Consider the following 14701-nt stretch of genomic DNA (forward strand, 5'->3'; position numbering starts at 1 on the left):
AACAATTGCTTAATATGGGCATTGTAAATAGTTGACCTACCTATTGGGAGAATTAAAATTATTTACTACAGTTACTTATTTTCGTAAACATTCATTTCAATTTTGTTTTTATAGCTGAAATTTTGAACTGCCTTTAAATTTCTTTTGTTTCAAACCAAACTGTATCCAGGTAAAAGCTTAATCTGCTTTACTATGATGTTTTAGCTTAAGCTTTCGCTGCTCAGAGTGCTTTTTCAGAGTGTCATTCCAGTTCAACTAACACTATATATTTATTGTATCCTCTCCTGTGCAACATTTGTGCCTCTCAGGTGAGTCATTGATAACAGAGGTTGAGCCTGGTGCCTCTGTAACTTCATGTATGAGCTATTCCTGGAGTTAGAACTCTCAGTGGAACTAGACCTAGCATGTGCTAGTGCAGAGTACATGTGATTTATGTGGAAATGGTTTAAAATATGTACTTACGTGATAGAAAAGTTGGTAAATTTACAGAGAAAATCCTTTTCTAGCTACTCTTTTTATTTTCATCAGGATACTGCTTGGATCACTGGATGTGATTTCCTGCCTAATCTGAAATATATCGTGGCTGCAACTGAAAGCACAGTCATTCTCTGGGACTATAAATCAAAAGAGAGCGAGGTATTATGTTGGATCAGACAAATGCCAAAATGAAACCTGAAAGTGGATCAGTCTTTGCTTCCGATATACATTCACATTTGATCTTACAGGATGAAGACTTTTCACTTTTGTTGTTGTAGGAACTCAGTGAAACAGTGGAATTCACACTAAAGGAGGGATACTCTCTACATGCCAAATGGGATTGTTAAAGTATATTAAAAGCTTGGAAGTAAAAGAAAAATTTTACTCTATGGTGCAAACAAACCCCCAAAGAATTTCTTTTCCATGTGTATCTAGTGCATATATGTGCACCTAAAATGTGTGCATGGGCATACATATATCTCAGAATCTATTAGAAATCAAGGAAGAGGTTTTACAAGGAATATAACTAAGATTCTTTTGAGATAACTTCCTGATTTAAGGAATATATTTCTTCATATCCTGTGTTTTGTTCAGGACTTTCTAAGATAAAAAACATTTTGATGTTAATAATGTATGTCCAAATTGTTAAAGTTTTCTTTAGTGTCTTATGCATTTTTGCTGACACATATCTTAGCTTTTTCTTCTTGTTCCTGGAACTTCTCTTGGAAATTCTAAGTTAGCTGAGATGATGAGGAGAAGCAAAGCAATTATTTTTTTAATACGACTTTTTAGGATTTTTTTTCCCGTTATTAAAAGTTTTTGCTTCCCAAGCTCAGATAGGTCAATTTAAGTCTTTTTGTCAATCCAATTGGACTTCTTGGAGGAGGGCTCAAATATTTATTCTCCACCTATTATTCTCCAAGTTCCCTCATTACCTGCAGTGAGGGCTGCAGGTATCCTGTTGATGAATTGGTGCAGCTCTCTTTCAAGACCACAGAAATAATATATGGACAGTCCTATCTCTGTTACATCTCCAATGTTTCTGTGCTACGCAGACAGCATTGATGCAGTTCATTCCTGTGGCATGTGAACAGTTCCAGTTTAGGTTGGCAAGGATGATTTAACCAAATAACAGATGGAGTTGGGCAATAGAAGCAATAAACAATGTAATGCAGGTGACCCTGAATCCCATTCCTGGGCCTTCTAGCAAAATACCACAGTGTCTTGCAACTGTATTCATTCCCACTATCTCTGTGCTTCAAAAATTGAATCACCTACCCATATTAGTACACTTTACACTCCCAGTCTGCATTATTAATTAGGACTCTGGTATAGATTCTTCCTGTGTATTACTGCTGTATTTTATGGTTTGAATTATTCTTTAATTTGGTTATTTCCAATTTTCTTGTAGAGATCATCTTAGTTTTGAACAGGAAACCATATACAGTCATAGCAAATAAACCATCCCACGCTATATGCAGAGATCCTTCCTAGAATTTGTAATTATTACTTTTTCACTGAAATATAAAAAGCTACCTCTGAAACAAAATCTTGCTTAAACCTCTAGGATTTGCTTTTAACTCCTCTTTGTGATGGTCTTCCATGAGTTTCTGATACCAGGAAGCAGCACAGGGGCAGCCTAAAGAAAAAACAATGTCAAGATTTGAATGCTGATGTAGCTAGAAAAGCATGATAGTTTCAATTTAAGGGCCCTCATGCAATGTCTAATAAACTCTCTATACCACATTCCACAGGGTAATGGCTTTGTCATCAAACCAATGAAAAACTGCCTGCTCTGTGTTTCTACGGTGACTATGGCAGATAACCTGGCTAGGGATACTATCTTACTGGGAGATGATAAGGGTTATGTTTATCTGCTTACTATCACCACTGATGACTTCATAATGAAACAAACTAAAGGTGGAAAAGTATCACAATTTAAAGTCATGGACGCTGAATCTTTTGACATGTAAGTTGCTTATGATAAAATGTTGTTAGTCTTGCATTATGTTTTGTTTTTAATTTGGATTTTGTTTGCCCTAAGTGAAGGGTTAGCTTCTGTTTCTAAATTAAGCCCATGTAAGTAAAGAAAATAATTTTTCAAACTGCAGGAAGTATGATTTGCTTGTTGTTGCATGGAAGAAGTGCCATCATTTTCAGTAGAAGATTTTATAAGAGATCTTACAGCTGAGAGGATGCAGAATACAATTCAAGGGGAGAATTCACAATTGCTGTTATCCTGTTTGGCAAAGGAACGGCTTTATTGTGCCCGATGAGATGGAAGCGTGATTGTGACTAGAAAAGAGCATGGTTCAACCCCGACCTTCTCCCTGCTTGCTTTTGAGTTGGAAGAGTGGTTCTGTGTCTGCCCTGGATATTAGCTGTTAGCACTGGTTGTGTGTATAATCTCACTGGCAAAACCCCTGTCCACGTACAGACACACCACAGTAGTTGCTGCTGCAGCCTAATGACTTCTCCATTTATATCCCTAGGCCTAGACGCAAGCTGCATGATGACTGGGTTGGGAAGGTTAAGTATTTTCCTGCCCTAAAACGTTTTGGATCCTGTTCCACAGACGGTATTAATTCATTTGTTTTAGATGACATAAAGCGACTAGAGGACCACTTGTAAGTATCTGACATCCTCTAGAAAACCATAGATCTTCTCCTTTATAACTGCTGGATATCAGTGCCTCATGAGATGTCATCTTGTTATATTGAATCTGCCTTTTCTATTAGCATTGCTAAAAAAACCAAAAAACAGTTGTTTAAATGCTTGGATATTTTTTGTGCTAGCTTTTGATGTAGGAGAGGACTGTCCATATATGTTCAGTACTCAGAACCCTTAAAATATGTTGACAGTGTTGTCTCCTCCAATTTCTCCTCAGCAAGCAAATTTTAGTCAGAAAAATGATTGGTTTCTTGCACATATATCATGTATCCATTCATTTAAAATTTATACCCAGTCAAAAATAAACCCTACTAAATTTCATTTGCAGTTTTATTTTCACAAGTTTGAGTTATACAAGATTAAACCAAGAACACAATTTATTCTAAGGGCTGTGAAGTGGTTCTACTATGCAGCACAAAGAGGTTATGGTCTCCTTATTTGTGCCAAGTCCTAATTCTTATGGCTTATCAGTGCTATTAGCTGATTTAACTGATTCCAAGCCTAATTAGTCTGTGAGTTTAGAGAATTTCATAGAACAACTAAATAATACAAATTCAGTTTGTTGTAAGAAGGACCTATAAATAATATATAAATAGAACTTTTCATTCAAATGTTTCAAAAGATTGTAAATATTAGATCAGCTTGCAATTCCTCTGTGAGGTACATCCAGAGAGATTAATAGATTTTTTAAGGCTAGTAGCCACAGTTATTATAATCTGGTATATTTCACATATAACACATGCCATAAATATTCTTGTTTTTATTCTTGAATGAATACAGTAACTTTGAGTTTTATGAGTATTGCAAGTCTGTTGAGGATGGGGAAAGTTAACTATGAAACACTTTTAGATTGTCCAAGGTCACATACTGTGTCAATTGAAAAGCTGAGAAATCCTGTTTGCTTTTGTTGGGAGCTTTGGAAAAATAGAATTAGTTAGAGAGAAAGAAAACTAAGTCTGCAGAGTGAAAAGTCTAGTCAAAAGAGTAGATGCTACCATCATGAACTTCAAAACAGAACATAAACTGCAACTATATAGGTAGTTCTTTTTCATTTCACGCTGGCTATAGTTGCATCTCAAAATGCAATAGATACATATCTCTAAGCAGTTTCTCACAGTAGATAGTTGAAATTATATTTAGACAACTGAAAAATTACACAGCTGTTAAAATGAAATTAATAGTCCTAAAAATATCTATAGATCAAATCACTTGGAAATGTCCATTTAATAACTAACTAGTTCAGAAATGTGATTTATTGGTTCTAACAAAAGAAATTTCCCCAATTAACTTTGTAGCAAGGAATTCTTTTATACTCCCAAGAAGGATGCAATACATCTTCTCTCTTATAGGACTTAAGTTTCTTGACAATAATGGCTGATGAACAGCTACAATATCTTCTTGTAAAGTATCTAAAAAAGAGAGGTATGGATATATCACAAGGTGCTTCTATTGCAAGGCCATGGCTTGAGCAGGACTTCACAGTGCCAGAATCCCTTATTCCTATTGATCTTGGAATAGTATCAAGACTGTCCATTAAAAAGCTTTATAGAAGTATAAAAGGTGAAAAATCCTTAGGAAATCTGTTAGTCATACATTTAAATCAATTAATTGTTATTTTGTCCTGTCAAGAGAATTAAGACTTCTCTGTTAGGGTTCTGTAAAGAAATATTTTCTCCCTCTAAATAATAGGAAGCAAGCAGCCTTTTATTTACACCTGCCTAGTAATAACAAGCTCTTTCATTAATTCCTCAAAGTTTCCAGAGTCTTGTCAGATTTACTGCCACCCCCATTTATGGTTTTCAATATTGATGACTGCTTTAGTCCAGAGTAGATGAACTAATACTTGTCTGAATTTCAAAGGAAAAAGTTAAAAGTATTCTCATTTGGTTCTGTACAGCCTATTTACAGTGGCAGTCATTGTTTCCTGGGAATGGCAGGTGTTAACCCTGCTATAGCTACATCCAAAATCAATAAAATATTCACTCATTAGTAGCAATGGATGAAGCTTGGAGAGACAAGCAGAAGTTGCTCAAAGGATAAGTTTAGAATCAGTCAAGTTCAGTCTGTGTTGGCTGTGGTTTGAATTCCCATGATTTAGCAGTGAATGTAGCAGAATAACTGTTGAGCTTCAGATACTTGTGATCTCTTCATGTTGACATGCAACACAAAATAGATCATGTAAGGACTATTCATTGTACAGTACATTATAGAGAAGCAACAGAAAAGTAACTGCACTTACTTAATGTAACATTGACATCACAATAAACCTCCATGTCTGAAACAAGCAAACACAATTTCTTTGGTAGTTTTCCTCAGTGATAAACTGCTTTAAGCACACAAGCTTGTGTGCAGCCTCCTTTGGCAACAGCTGTCATTTTAGGAGTCTGTTTGGAGTTTGCCTGTTAAAAGATTCAGGTATGCAGATCAAATATTTATTTCTTTAATGGACAGTGTACTCTGTTCCCGTTTTGTTGATGCCACTATCACTCCAAGTCTCTAATGTAAATCAATTTGCTTTTAACATGAGATTGCATACATTACACAAACAGCTATTTTGTATAAAACAGAAAAATAAGGCAGAATGACTATAGACTGTATTTTCCAATTATTTCTTACATGATTGTTTTATTAATGATTGCAGACCTGTAAAGGAATTTTCTGTCCCGAAAGGAGTAAATGCCTTCACATACTGTGGAAAGGCAAAAGTTATTGTCACTGGAGGTAAGTATTTGGTCTCTTCCAAGAGATTGTTCTTGGGAAAAAATTGTGAATTTTTTTATTCACATTAAATAACATCAAATAAAGCTGAGTTAGCATCTTCAGAATTTCAGCAATGGCTTCTGCCTACAATTAGAGGAAACAGAGGCCTTGCTTTTGATTTCTCTCAGCCCTTGTCTGAAGATATATAATTTCTAACAGGAATGTGTCAAGGGCTCCATCTGGGTTTGATTAAAGTATCATTTATATAGTAAATCAGAAGAAACAGTATGTTCAACTACTGTAAGGTATGTTTCCAAGTCACCATGGCCTCAACCAGGTTATGGACATTATTCCTTGCAGTATCGGCAGAGCTCCCACCCTATTACTCTTCTGCCATCCTTTCATATCTTAAGCAGTCACAATGGCCCATCTTAATACTTTCCATCTGGGGTCATGCTTCCCCAGAGTGTTACTGTTAGTTCTTTCTCCCAAAGCAGACTGCAGAAATGGCACTCTTACATCCACTTCTTCCCTGTTAGCCAATAATTTTATGGGCCTGTGTACTGCTGTGGTCATGTTTGATGCTGCAGAAGTGCTGCTGGAGTATGGCAGCAACCTTGTTTATAAAGTCTGTCTGATCAGGTGGTTCCCTTGAGTGACATTGATGCTGCTTTTCTTCAAGTCTTTATTGTTAAAACTTTGTTAAAAATTGCAATAGCAAACATAATAATTCTTACATCTATATTAAAAAAAAATTTTAAATGGCCAAGACTCTGCTGTCCAGCCTTGATAATATAAATAGCAGTATATGGGACATAATGCACTTCATGTTGAATTGTAACCGTTTACCAAGAGGAAAACTGTGAAAGATATCAAAATAAATATCAGACAGTTCTATTTATTTTCTACACACAAGATTTAAAGGAATAGTTGTAGAAGAGTTATTAGTGGAAATTTTGAAGTTTAGACCTGGAGGAGATACTGTTTACACTGATTACCTTGTTGCAAAAAAAAATAGTCTGAAGAAATTTATTGATGACATAAAGTACGGATGTCCTATTCAACAAAATGTGGTCACTATTTTCTAAAGGTACAAGAGGAGGATTTTGCTGTAATAATAAAACCAGGGTAAAGTGTCTGAATAGGAAAGAATGTTACAGGAACTGGAAAAAATTTCTTTTACACACTGAAAATTCTTCTTCCAGAAATAGCAGAATAGAAAAATCTGGATAAACTTTATAGGAAAATTATAAAAGCTGCATTAAGCCGGACCAAAGGTCTGCCTAATGCACTCAGCGCACCTAGTCAGTGACCAGCAGTAAACACTTGAGGCACAGAAAAGAAATAGAACAATCATGCAGCATGACTTGCCCTAGGTGCATGTGCTGGTTCTGTCTTGCTGATATGTACCACATTTGAGAAAGATTAGTTGAATATAGAAAAGTATATAGAATATAGAAAAAAGATGTGGGAAAGGACCCATAACAATCATCAGGTCCAACTCTTATATGAATGGCCCATAAAGTGATTGAACTCACAATCTTGGTGTTTATAGCAGCAGGCTCTAACCAACTGACTTAAGTTCTAACTGCGCTATTGTGCAGAGATTTAAAAAGTATATTTTCTATAACTTAGAAAAAGTACAATTAACAAGGAATGCCACTGATGTCTATTAGAGCAAAAATTAGAGTGATGAGATTCAGGAAGAGTCTTCTGAATAGTGGCAGTTGCAGAAAAATACTCTCAGTTTTAAATGGAGCTTGGATTTTTGAAAAAGTTAGATTGCATACTTGTTTGTGATGGTTGGACGACAGACTTAGAATGCAGGTGCTCCTATCCCATCTAAACAGATCCCTAATCAGGATATTTTAGAAGCAGGTGAGTTTTCTCAGCACTGAATTCTAATTTGTTGACTGCACAAAAGTACTGAAAGTACTGGAGTTGGAATCCTGTCTTGCTTGTTCACCCACCATACTTCATCTTGTAATTGAAGGGCATCCTCCTGCCTCTCACCCTCATTCCCAAAGCTTAGCCCTGCTGCTCCCCTTGAGCAGGAAAGGAAATTAATCCTGAGCTGTATTACTGAGAGTCCCAGAGCACAGTGGGAATGCCTGTCCAAAAGCCAAGACAGGGTAGGGTCATCTCTTTCAATTTCCCAGTGAATTAGATCAGTCAGGGCCTACTGTGAAGCTGCACCCCGAATTTAGAATAATGCTACAGTTCTTGAGAGACCCTTCTACTAAAGCCTTCTAAAGCTGAGCTTTAGAGTTCTGTGCTCTGTTAGTAGAATACACTGCTCCCAATGGCACAGCATACCACCGGGCTGGAGCACACTGTGTTTGCCTCTGTATCTTAAAAGTCATCTCACTCTTTACTAATTGAGAAACACACAATGATGATCCAATTAATTGACAGATTTAAATTATTTAAAATGAACATAAGCTAGTCCTGTTAATTAGGGAGTCTGCAGTTTTACCTATATTATACCCTAAAAACAAGAGACCATAAGAGGTAAATAACTCAGGAATCATAATAAATAGATTTCTTGTTGACATGTTCAAACATTTGTAAAAGCTATATTTATTTGTCTCATTTGGCAATTAACATAAAAGAAAAATCCAGCCTTTGATTGCAAGCTCACTTCTAAAGTATTCAGCAGGGGTAAATCTGCTCAGCATTTTAGTAAGCCCTTCTTAATGTTATTTAGGCAGGTGTTTATAGCACAAATGGAATATTACATTCTGTGATGAATTATCACTGTGACTATTTAAAAAGTCGTATTTTAACACATTCTTCCATCATTCATTTGTATTTGATTGTGCTCATGAGTTTGTCAGTACTGTGACACAACCTAATTTTGTCTTCTAGATATTTCAAATATATAAAAATGAATAAGATAAAAACAAACCTGTTACTGAGTTTGCTTTTCGTGCTTAAGGCTAGATTTCAATCAGTAAAATGATAAACGCATGATAGCAGCCTAAAATATGGAGCCCAGAGAAGTTTAAAATAACTTCTCTGTGTGGCATTTTGCATTAATATTACACTGAATGGTAAGTTTACATGGTTTTCTTCTTATTCTGTATTAATTTCAATTCCAGCTATGTCTTAATCATCACTTCAGGGAATGACTGCAGTTAAAATCAAATTAGGAATGCATATAAAAGCAGGAGATGATCAGTTTTAAATGATACATCAACTTCTAACTCTATTAGTTCTTCAAGCATGGCTGTTTTCCTGCGAGCAATGAAACAGAAGAAAAGCTATTAGTAATTTCTAAATCTAAGAGTAACAGATTAGGACTGATAAAAGGAGCTACTCTGTGCTTGTTCACTTTCCTTTGTGAATTCCTGGAACAAGGGAAGCACATTTTCAGGAATTCCCAGGAATCCCAGTGATAGAAATCACCAGAAGTCCTCTAGCATTAGCTGTCAGAAGCATAGCAAACTCTTTCCTATGATGCCATCTAAATTTAAGAAGAGTGTACAAAGACGGACAAGGAAGCACAAAGAAAAAAAAATAAAACAGACATTTGTCAGTATGACAAGCTAGTTCCCCAGATGTCTGACTTTTCTGAAGAGGTTTTGCAGACATTATAAGGCAAGATAATTCATAAGACATATTTGAAGGAAAGACAAGTTCTTTTAAAGGGTAAGGAGTTTTCTGTGTGGATGTAGCAGCCTAGAAAGAAATCAGGAGGTATATTTTTTTTACTGTCTTTTGAGGATGCCAGGCTAAGCCTAGTATTTCTCCATGCAAATATGTTACTGTTCTCAAGTGAGTTTCAACACCACTGGAAGGCAGACATCTCAGCAGGCTTGTAATACCACACAAATTGCAAAACTGTGTCAGCAAGAGAGACAGAAAAAGCTTTACATTTTCAAAGAAAGTATTTGAGTCCATAACATCTAGCTAGAATAGAGCTGTGGTTGTAGAATCTAACTTCTAAAAGAACCGTAAACATCTGGTTTTATAATTGTTTGTCATGAAAAGGACCATACACAACTGAATCTGTTTTGATTCAAATCACTGATTTCACAAAATCTTTTAAAATTGCTGTTGAATAGATCTTCTTCTTCAAGCTTTTCTTGAATGTGCTTGGTACCAAGATTTTCTGTGTCAGGATTTTGAATCCTGGAGGCATATTTGGAGCATGGAGAGAGCAAATGTTCCAGGGTAGCAGTGAATCTTGGGGCCAATCTGGCATTAGTCCAGAAAGAGAGCAGAGAGCACATCAACTATAATAAAATCTTCCATTATCTCCATATCAGTAAAATTAATCCACTATTTCCACATAAAAAGCAAACAGTATTTTTTAGTGTAGGGAAAGGTTTTCTTCCCAAATGTCACTTATTCTTCCTGTTAATATCTGAAGTAGGTTACATGTATTAGTGATTCTACTCTTAAAAGAAACTCTGCCAGAATTAAAGGGCACTATCCTCCCCTTCAATCACTGCTGTCACTTCAGGAATATAAAGAACAGAGCTGTTAGGAAGACAGAAGGGTTCTGTTCCTCAAAAGTGCAGTCAGCAGGTAGTCAAGTTGATCAGATATTGTCAACAGCTTCTTCTCAGTTCTCCATTGTCTTAAGACATGACAGTTTCTATCTGGGGCTGGTAAGGGATATATTGTTGAAGCAATGTCTGATATTAAAACCTCTGATATTAAAACCAATCTCACCAGTCTCACTGGAGGCTTCTGTCAACTGTATTTCACGTCCTTCTTCATGGGAGGTCTGCAAACTGAGTTTTACTCCCATGGACTTATTTCACCCTAAACCCTGACCTGGTCACAAAGGTTCTGCTGGCTTGCAGGACATGTCTGGGACAGCCTGACATAAGAGTTTGAAGGAAGTGAGCAGGGATGTCGACCACATTCTGAAGTTCCCGCATCCGAAAGGGCTTCATAAACCATTTGTGCAGTTATAACCCATTTAGGCTACTTCCTGCCATGCTTACAGCAAATACAGATTGCCTAGGGTAGTTTTGCCTAAAAAAGAATTACTTCCCCTTGAAGTTGCAGGACAGTCAGGTACCTACTCCTGGCCTTCCTTTCCTTTGCAGAAGTTCTCCCTCCATTCTGCTGGTACAGCTGTTTGCATAGTTGAATTCTCAGTCACACTTGTGAGCTGGCATAAATCAAAATGGCTTTCTGTTGTAGCTATTTTAAGAGTAGATCATTCCTTCAGTGAGCCTGTCTCATTTAGAAAGAAGCCACATAAACAGCAGAATCAATTTAACTGACAGAACAATATTATTGAATGGAGGAGAAGGGAGATGAGGTGCTGCTAAACAAATCACATCTTGCTGCATTAAGAAGAAAAGGAACAGATTTCTGTAGAGAGAAATTGAGGGACTGACTAATGACAGTAGGTTGAACAAGCTTAAGGAAGATTATTAACATAATTGAGCTGAGCGCTTAACATAATTGAGCTGGTTCTCTTGGGACATATACTTCCTAGTCTGTGGGTTTTTTTGCTTTTTGCTCTTCAATTTCAGCTGAGAGAAAAGTAGAACTCAAGCAGAAGTTTAGACAAAATGTGGCTGTTTAATTTATTGTGTGTCAAAATAAACTGTCCAGCTAGATGCATACAATTCATACAATTGCAATATTTGCCAGGAATTGAAAGTTGAAATACATTTTCAACATCCTTATGTTTTGAAATATTTATGGAAACTATTAGCAAAATAGTACCAAACATTCACCTATAATACAATCAAAGAATATTCCTTAAATTGTAGGCAAATTCAAAATCTGAACACACAAATAAGTATTAAATACCTAATTCTTGTTTACTTTGCTACAAACTCAATCATCAGTGGTCACTTTTTTCTGTCTGCCCTCAAGTTTCATGCCCACTTCTTTCTGGATGTTCACCTTCATCCATAAAGGAGGTTATTCCTTTGTGTCCTGTTGTATTTTTGTTAAAGTAGTCTGCTCCTCTGGGACTAGTCCACATAGTCTCATTCACTGTCCCTGCCATTCCTTTAGCAAAATAAAATGGCTTTGAAAAGCTAATCAGTTGTGCATTTTTAATATGTGTTTGTGATTAAATACTGAAACATAAGCTGCAATCCAGCCCTTAGAATGAAAAATTCACATCCTTATGTGGGAGTAGTCTACCCAATTGAAAGGATGTATGAACACTAAGCTTTCTCAATTACAAATCTTATTTGTAATACAAGTTACTATTCAATCTTTCTGACTATATATTAATTTATTTTCTTTCAGGTAATGACAGAATCCTTCGTTTGTGGAATCCTGTTGTTAATTTTAGTCCTACAGGGAAGCTGTTTGGACACAAACATGGTATTGTGGAAATTGTGACGAATGAGAAAGATCAACATGTCATCAGCCTCTCCTGTGCAAAGGTAAAACACTTTTCTGAACCTCAAGGAAACAGGGCTGGAAGAAGGATCCAGAGAAGTCCAGGCCTGTCAGCCTAACATCAGTGCCCCACAAAGCTATGGAACAGAAGATCTGGAGCAATCACACAGCATATACAGGAGAACAAAGGGATCCGGCCCAGCCAGCACAGGTTTAGGAAAGGCAGGTCCTCCCTGACTAACCTGGTCTCCATTTATGAGCAGGTGACCCACCTGGTGGGTGAGGGTAAGGCTATGGTTGTTCTCTGCGTGCACTTCAGCAAAGCCTTTGGGACTGTCTCCCATGGCATTCTCCTGGAAAAGCTGTCAGCCCACAGCTTGCACAGGTGCACCTCTGCTGCATTAAGAACTGATTGGATGGCCAGGCCCAGAGGGTGGTGGTGAACAGTGCCACATCCAGTTGGGGACCAGTCTCTAGAGGTGACCCCAGGGTTTAGTGTTGGGTCTAGACCTGTTCAATATCCCTATTGATGGTCAGGATGAGGGCACCAAGTGCACCCTTAGTAAATTCACAGACATCACCAAGTTGGGGGAGTGTTGATCTGCTGGAGGGGAGGAGGGCTCTGCAGAGGGATCTGAAGAGACTGGATTATGGGCCAAGGCCAGCAGTATGAGGTTCAATAAGACCAAGTGTCAGGTCCTGCACTTCAGCCACAACAAACCCAGGCAGCATTACATGCTTGGGAAAGAGTGGCTGAAAGCTGCCCAGCACAAAAGGACCTGGGGTTACTGGTCAACAGCGGCTGAACTCAGCTGGGAATGTGCTGACATGGCCAAGAAGGCCAGTGGCATCCTGATCTGGATCAGCAAGACCAGGGTAGTGATTGTCCCCCTGTACTCAGCAGTGGTGAGGCCACACCTCAAATCCTGTGTTCAGTGTGGGCCCCTCACTTTAGGAAGGGCATTGAGGTGTTGGAGCATGTCCAGAGAAGGGCAGTGGGGCTGGTGAAGGGTCTGGAGTGCAAGTCCTGTGAGGAGCACCTGAGAGTGCTGGGGGTGTTTAGCCTGGAATGAAAAGGAGGCTGAGGGGAAACCTTATCACTCTCTACTGGTGCCTGAAAGGAGGCTGTAGCCAGGTGGGGATCAGTCAGCCTCTTCTTCCAGGCAACTAGAAATAGGACAAGGGGAAGTGGCCTTACACTGTACCAGGGGAGGTTTAGGTTTAATATCAGGAAGAATTATCCACAGAAAGGGTTGGTAAACACTGGAATGGGTTGCCCCAGGAGGTGGTGGAATCACCATCACTGGAAGTGGTAAGAAACAACTGGACACGTCACTTAATGCCATGATCTGATTGACAAGGCAGTGCTTGCTCAGAGGCTGGACTTTGTGATCTTGGAGGTCTTTCCAACCTAAATGACTCTGTGAAATCAATGTTATAAATTGAAGTAGGAATCTGGTTTTGAGTAAGTACTTCTGATAGTAATTAATTATCACTTTATTTATTTTAATAAAAAAGGTTTAGCTTAAAATTTCCAAAATATTTTATGTTGAGAAACAAGACTAGAGTGCAACTATTTCACATATTATCTTCACAAATGTGACAAAAGAATGCTTACAATAGTAGATATTAATTCTGATAATTTCTGTATTACTTTAGCAACTGGCAGATTTAAAACAGAACATGTAATTAAGTGCTTCATTCAGTAGTGATCACCTGCAAAAATTTCCTACAGTTCTTTTGCACTTCTCTCTTCCTCCCAGCCTCCTAAATCTATAGGTGGTGTTTTTCTGGTGACTCTATATATCATGTTCAACTATTGAGCTCTTTCTCACCAGTGTCTTTTACAAGGCTTACTGTTCCAAAGCAATGACCATAAACAGGAATGCTAATAAAATCAATAATAGCACTTATTCCACCAAATATTGCAAGATTCTGCTGGTAAGAGATGGGTATACGAGAAGTGATTGGTGGAATCCTTGTGTTGGTTATTTATATGATTTGTCAAAATGAGACTTCTCAGGAGAGAATAAAAACTGTATGTGCAAACATAAGAGAGAAGTCCCTGAAGGAGTAGTTTTGAGTGGCTATAGAACTCTTTCAATGTGGTCCAATGAAATATTTTTGATATTTAACACTATTCAATATCCTTATTAAAATCTACAAGGATGGAGTGGAGAGGATAGGTACTAAATTAACCAGTTATACCAGACTGGTTAAAGCTGCAGGCCTTGAGCAGAAGTAGTAGAGTTTAGAATGGTCATTAAAATTGAAGGTATGATTATGGAAAATAGCTCCTATAAATCAATGAGGACCTAATGTAATTATTCTGCTGAGGTATCCTTCTATCTCAAAGGTTTCCAGATTTTTATTGAGTTATGTAGGAAATATTGCTGAACTATTTGTCCTGCCTGTGCCACTCCTCTGCTATAATTGCTTACTATTGCTCATTGTGGTGGCAGTAAATACCTCATTTTCACTTTTAAAATCTTATTCTTTAAAAACTCTGCTCATTTCTAAAATTAAT

The 14701-nt window shown here is 37.4% G+C and overlaps 1 protein-coding gene across 1 annotated transcript in view; it reads left to right on the forward strand.

Moving 5' to 3' along the window:
• Nucleotides 1-14701, forward strand: part of WDR64 (WD repeat domain 64) — a 57355-nt gene that overhangs the window by 8817 nt on the left and 33837 nt on the right. Inside the window, 5 exon segments of the mRNA XM_059469024.1 lie at nucleotides 529-636; nucleotides 2232-2446; nucleotides 2970-3104; nucleotides 5789-5868; nucleotides 12079-12218. Of these exon segments, the coding sequence (XP_059325007.1) occupies nucleotides 529-636; nucleotides 2232-2446; nucleotides 2970-3104; nucleotides 5789-5868; nucleotides 12079-12218 (678 nt within the window).

This window comes from Ammospiza nelsoni, chromosome 3 (assembly GCF_027579445.1).
Source record: "Ammospiza nelsoni isolate bAmmNel1 chromosome 3, bAmmNel1.pri, whole genome shotgun sequence".
NCBI classification, from domain to species: Eukaryota; Metazoa; Chordata; class Aves; order Passeriformes; family Passerellidae; genus Ammospiza; species Ammospiza nelsoni.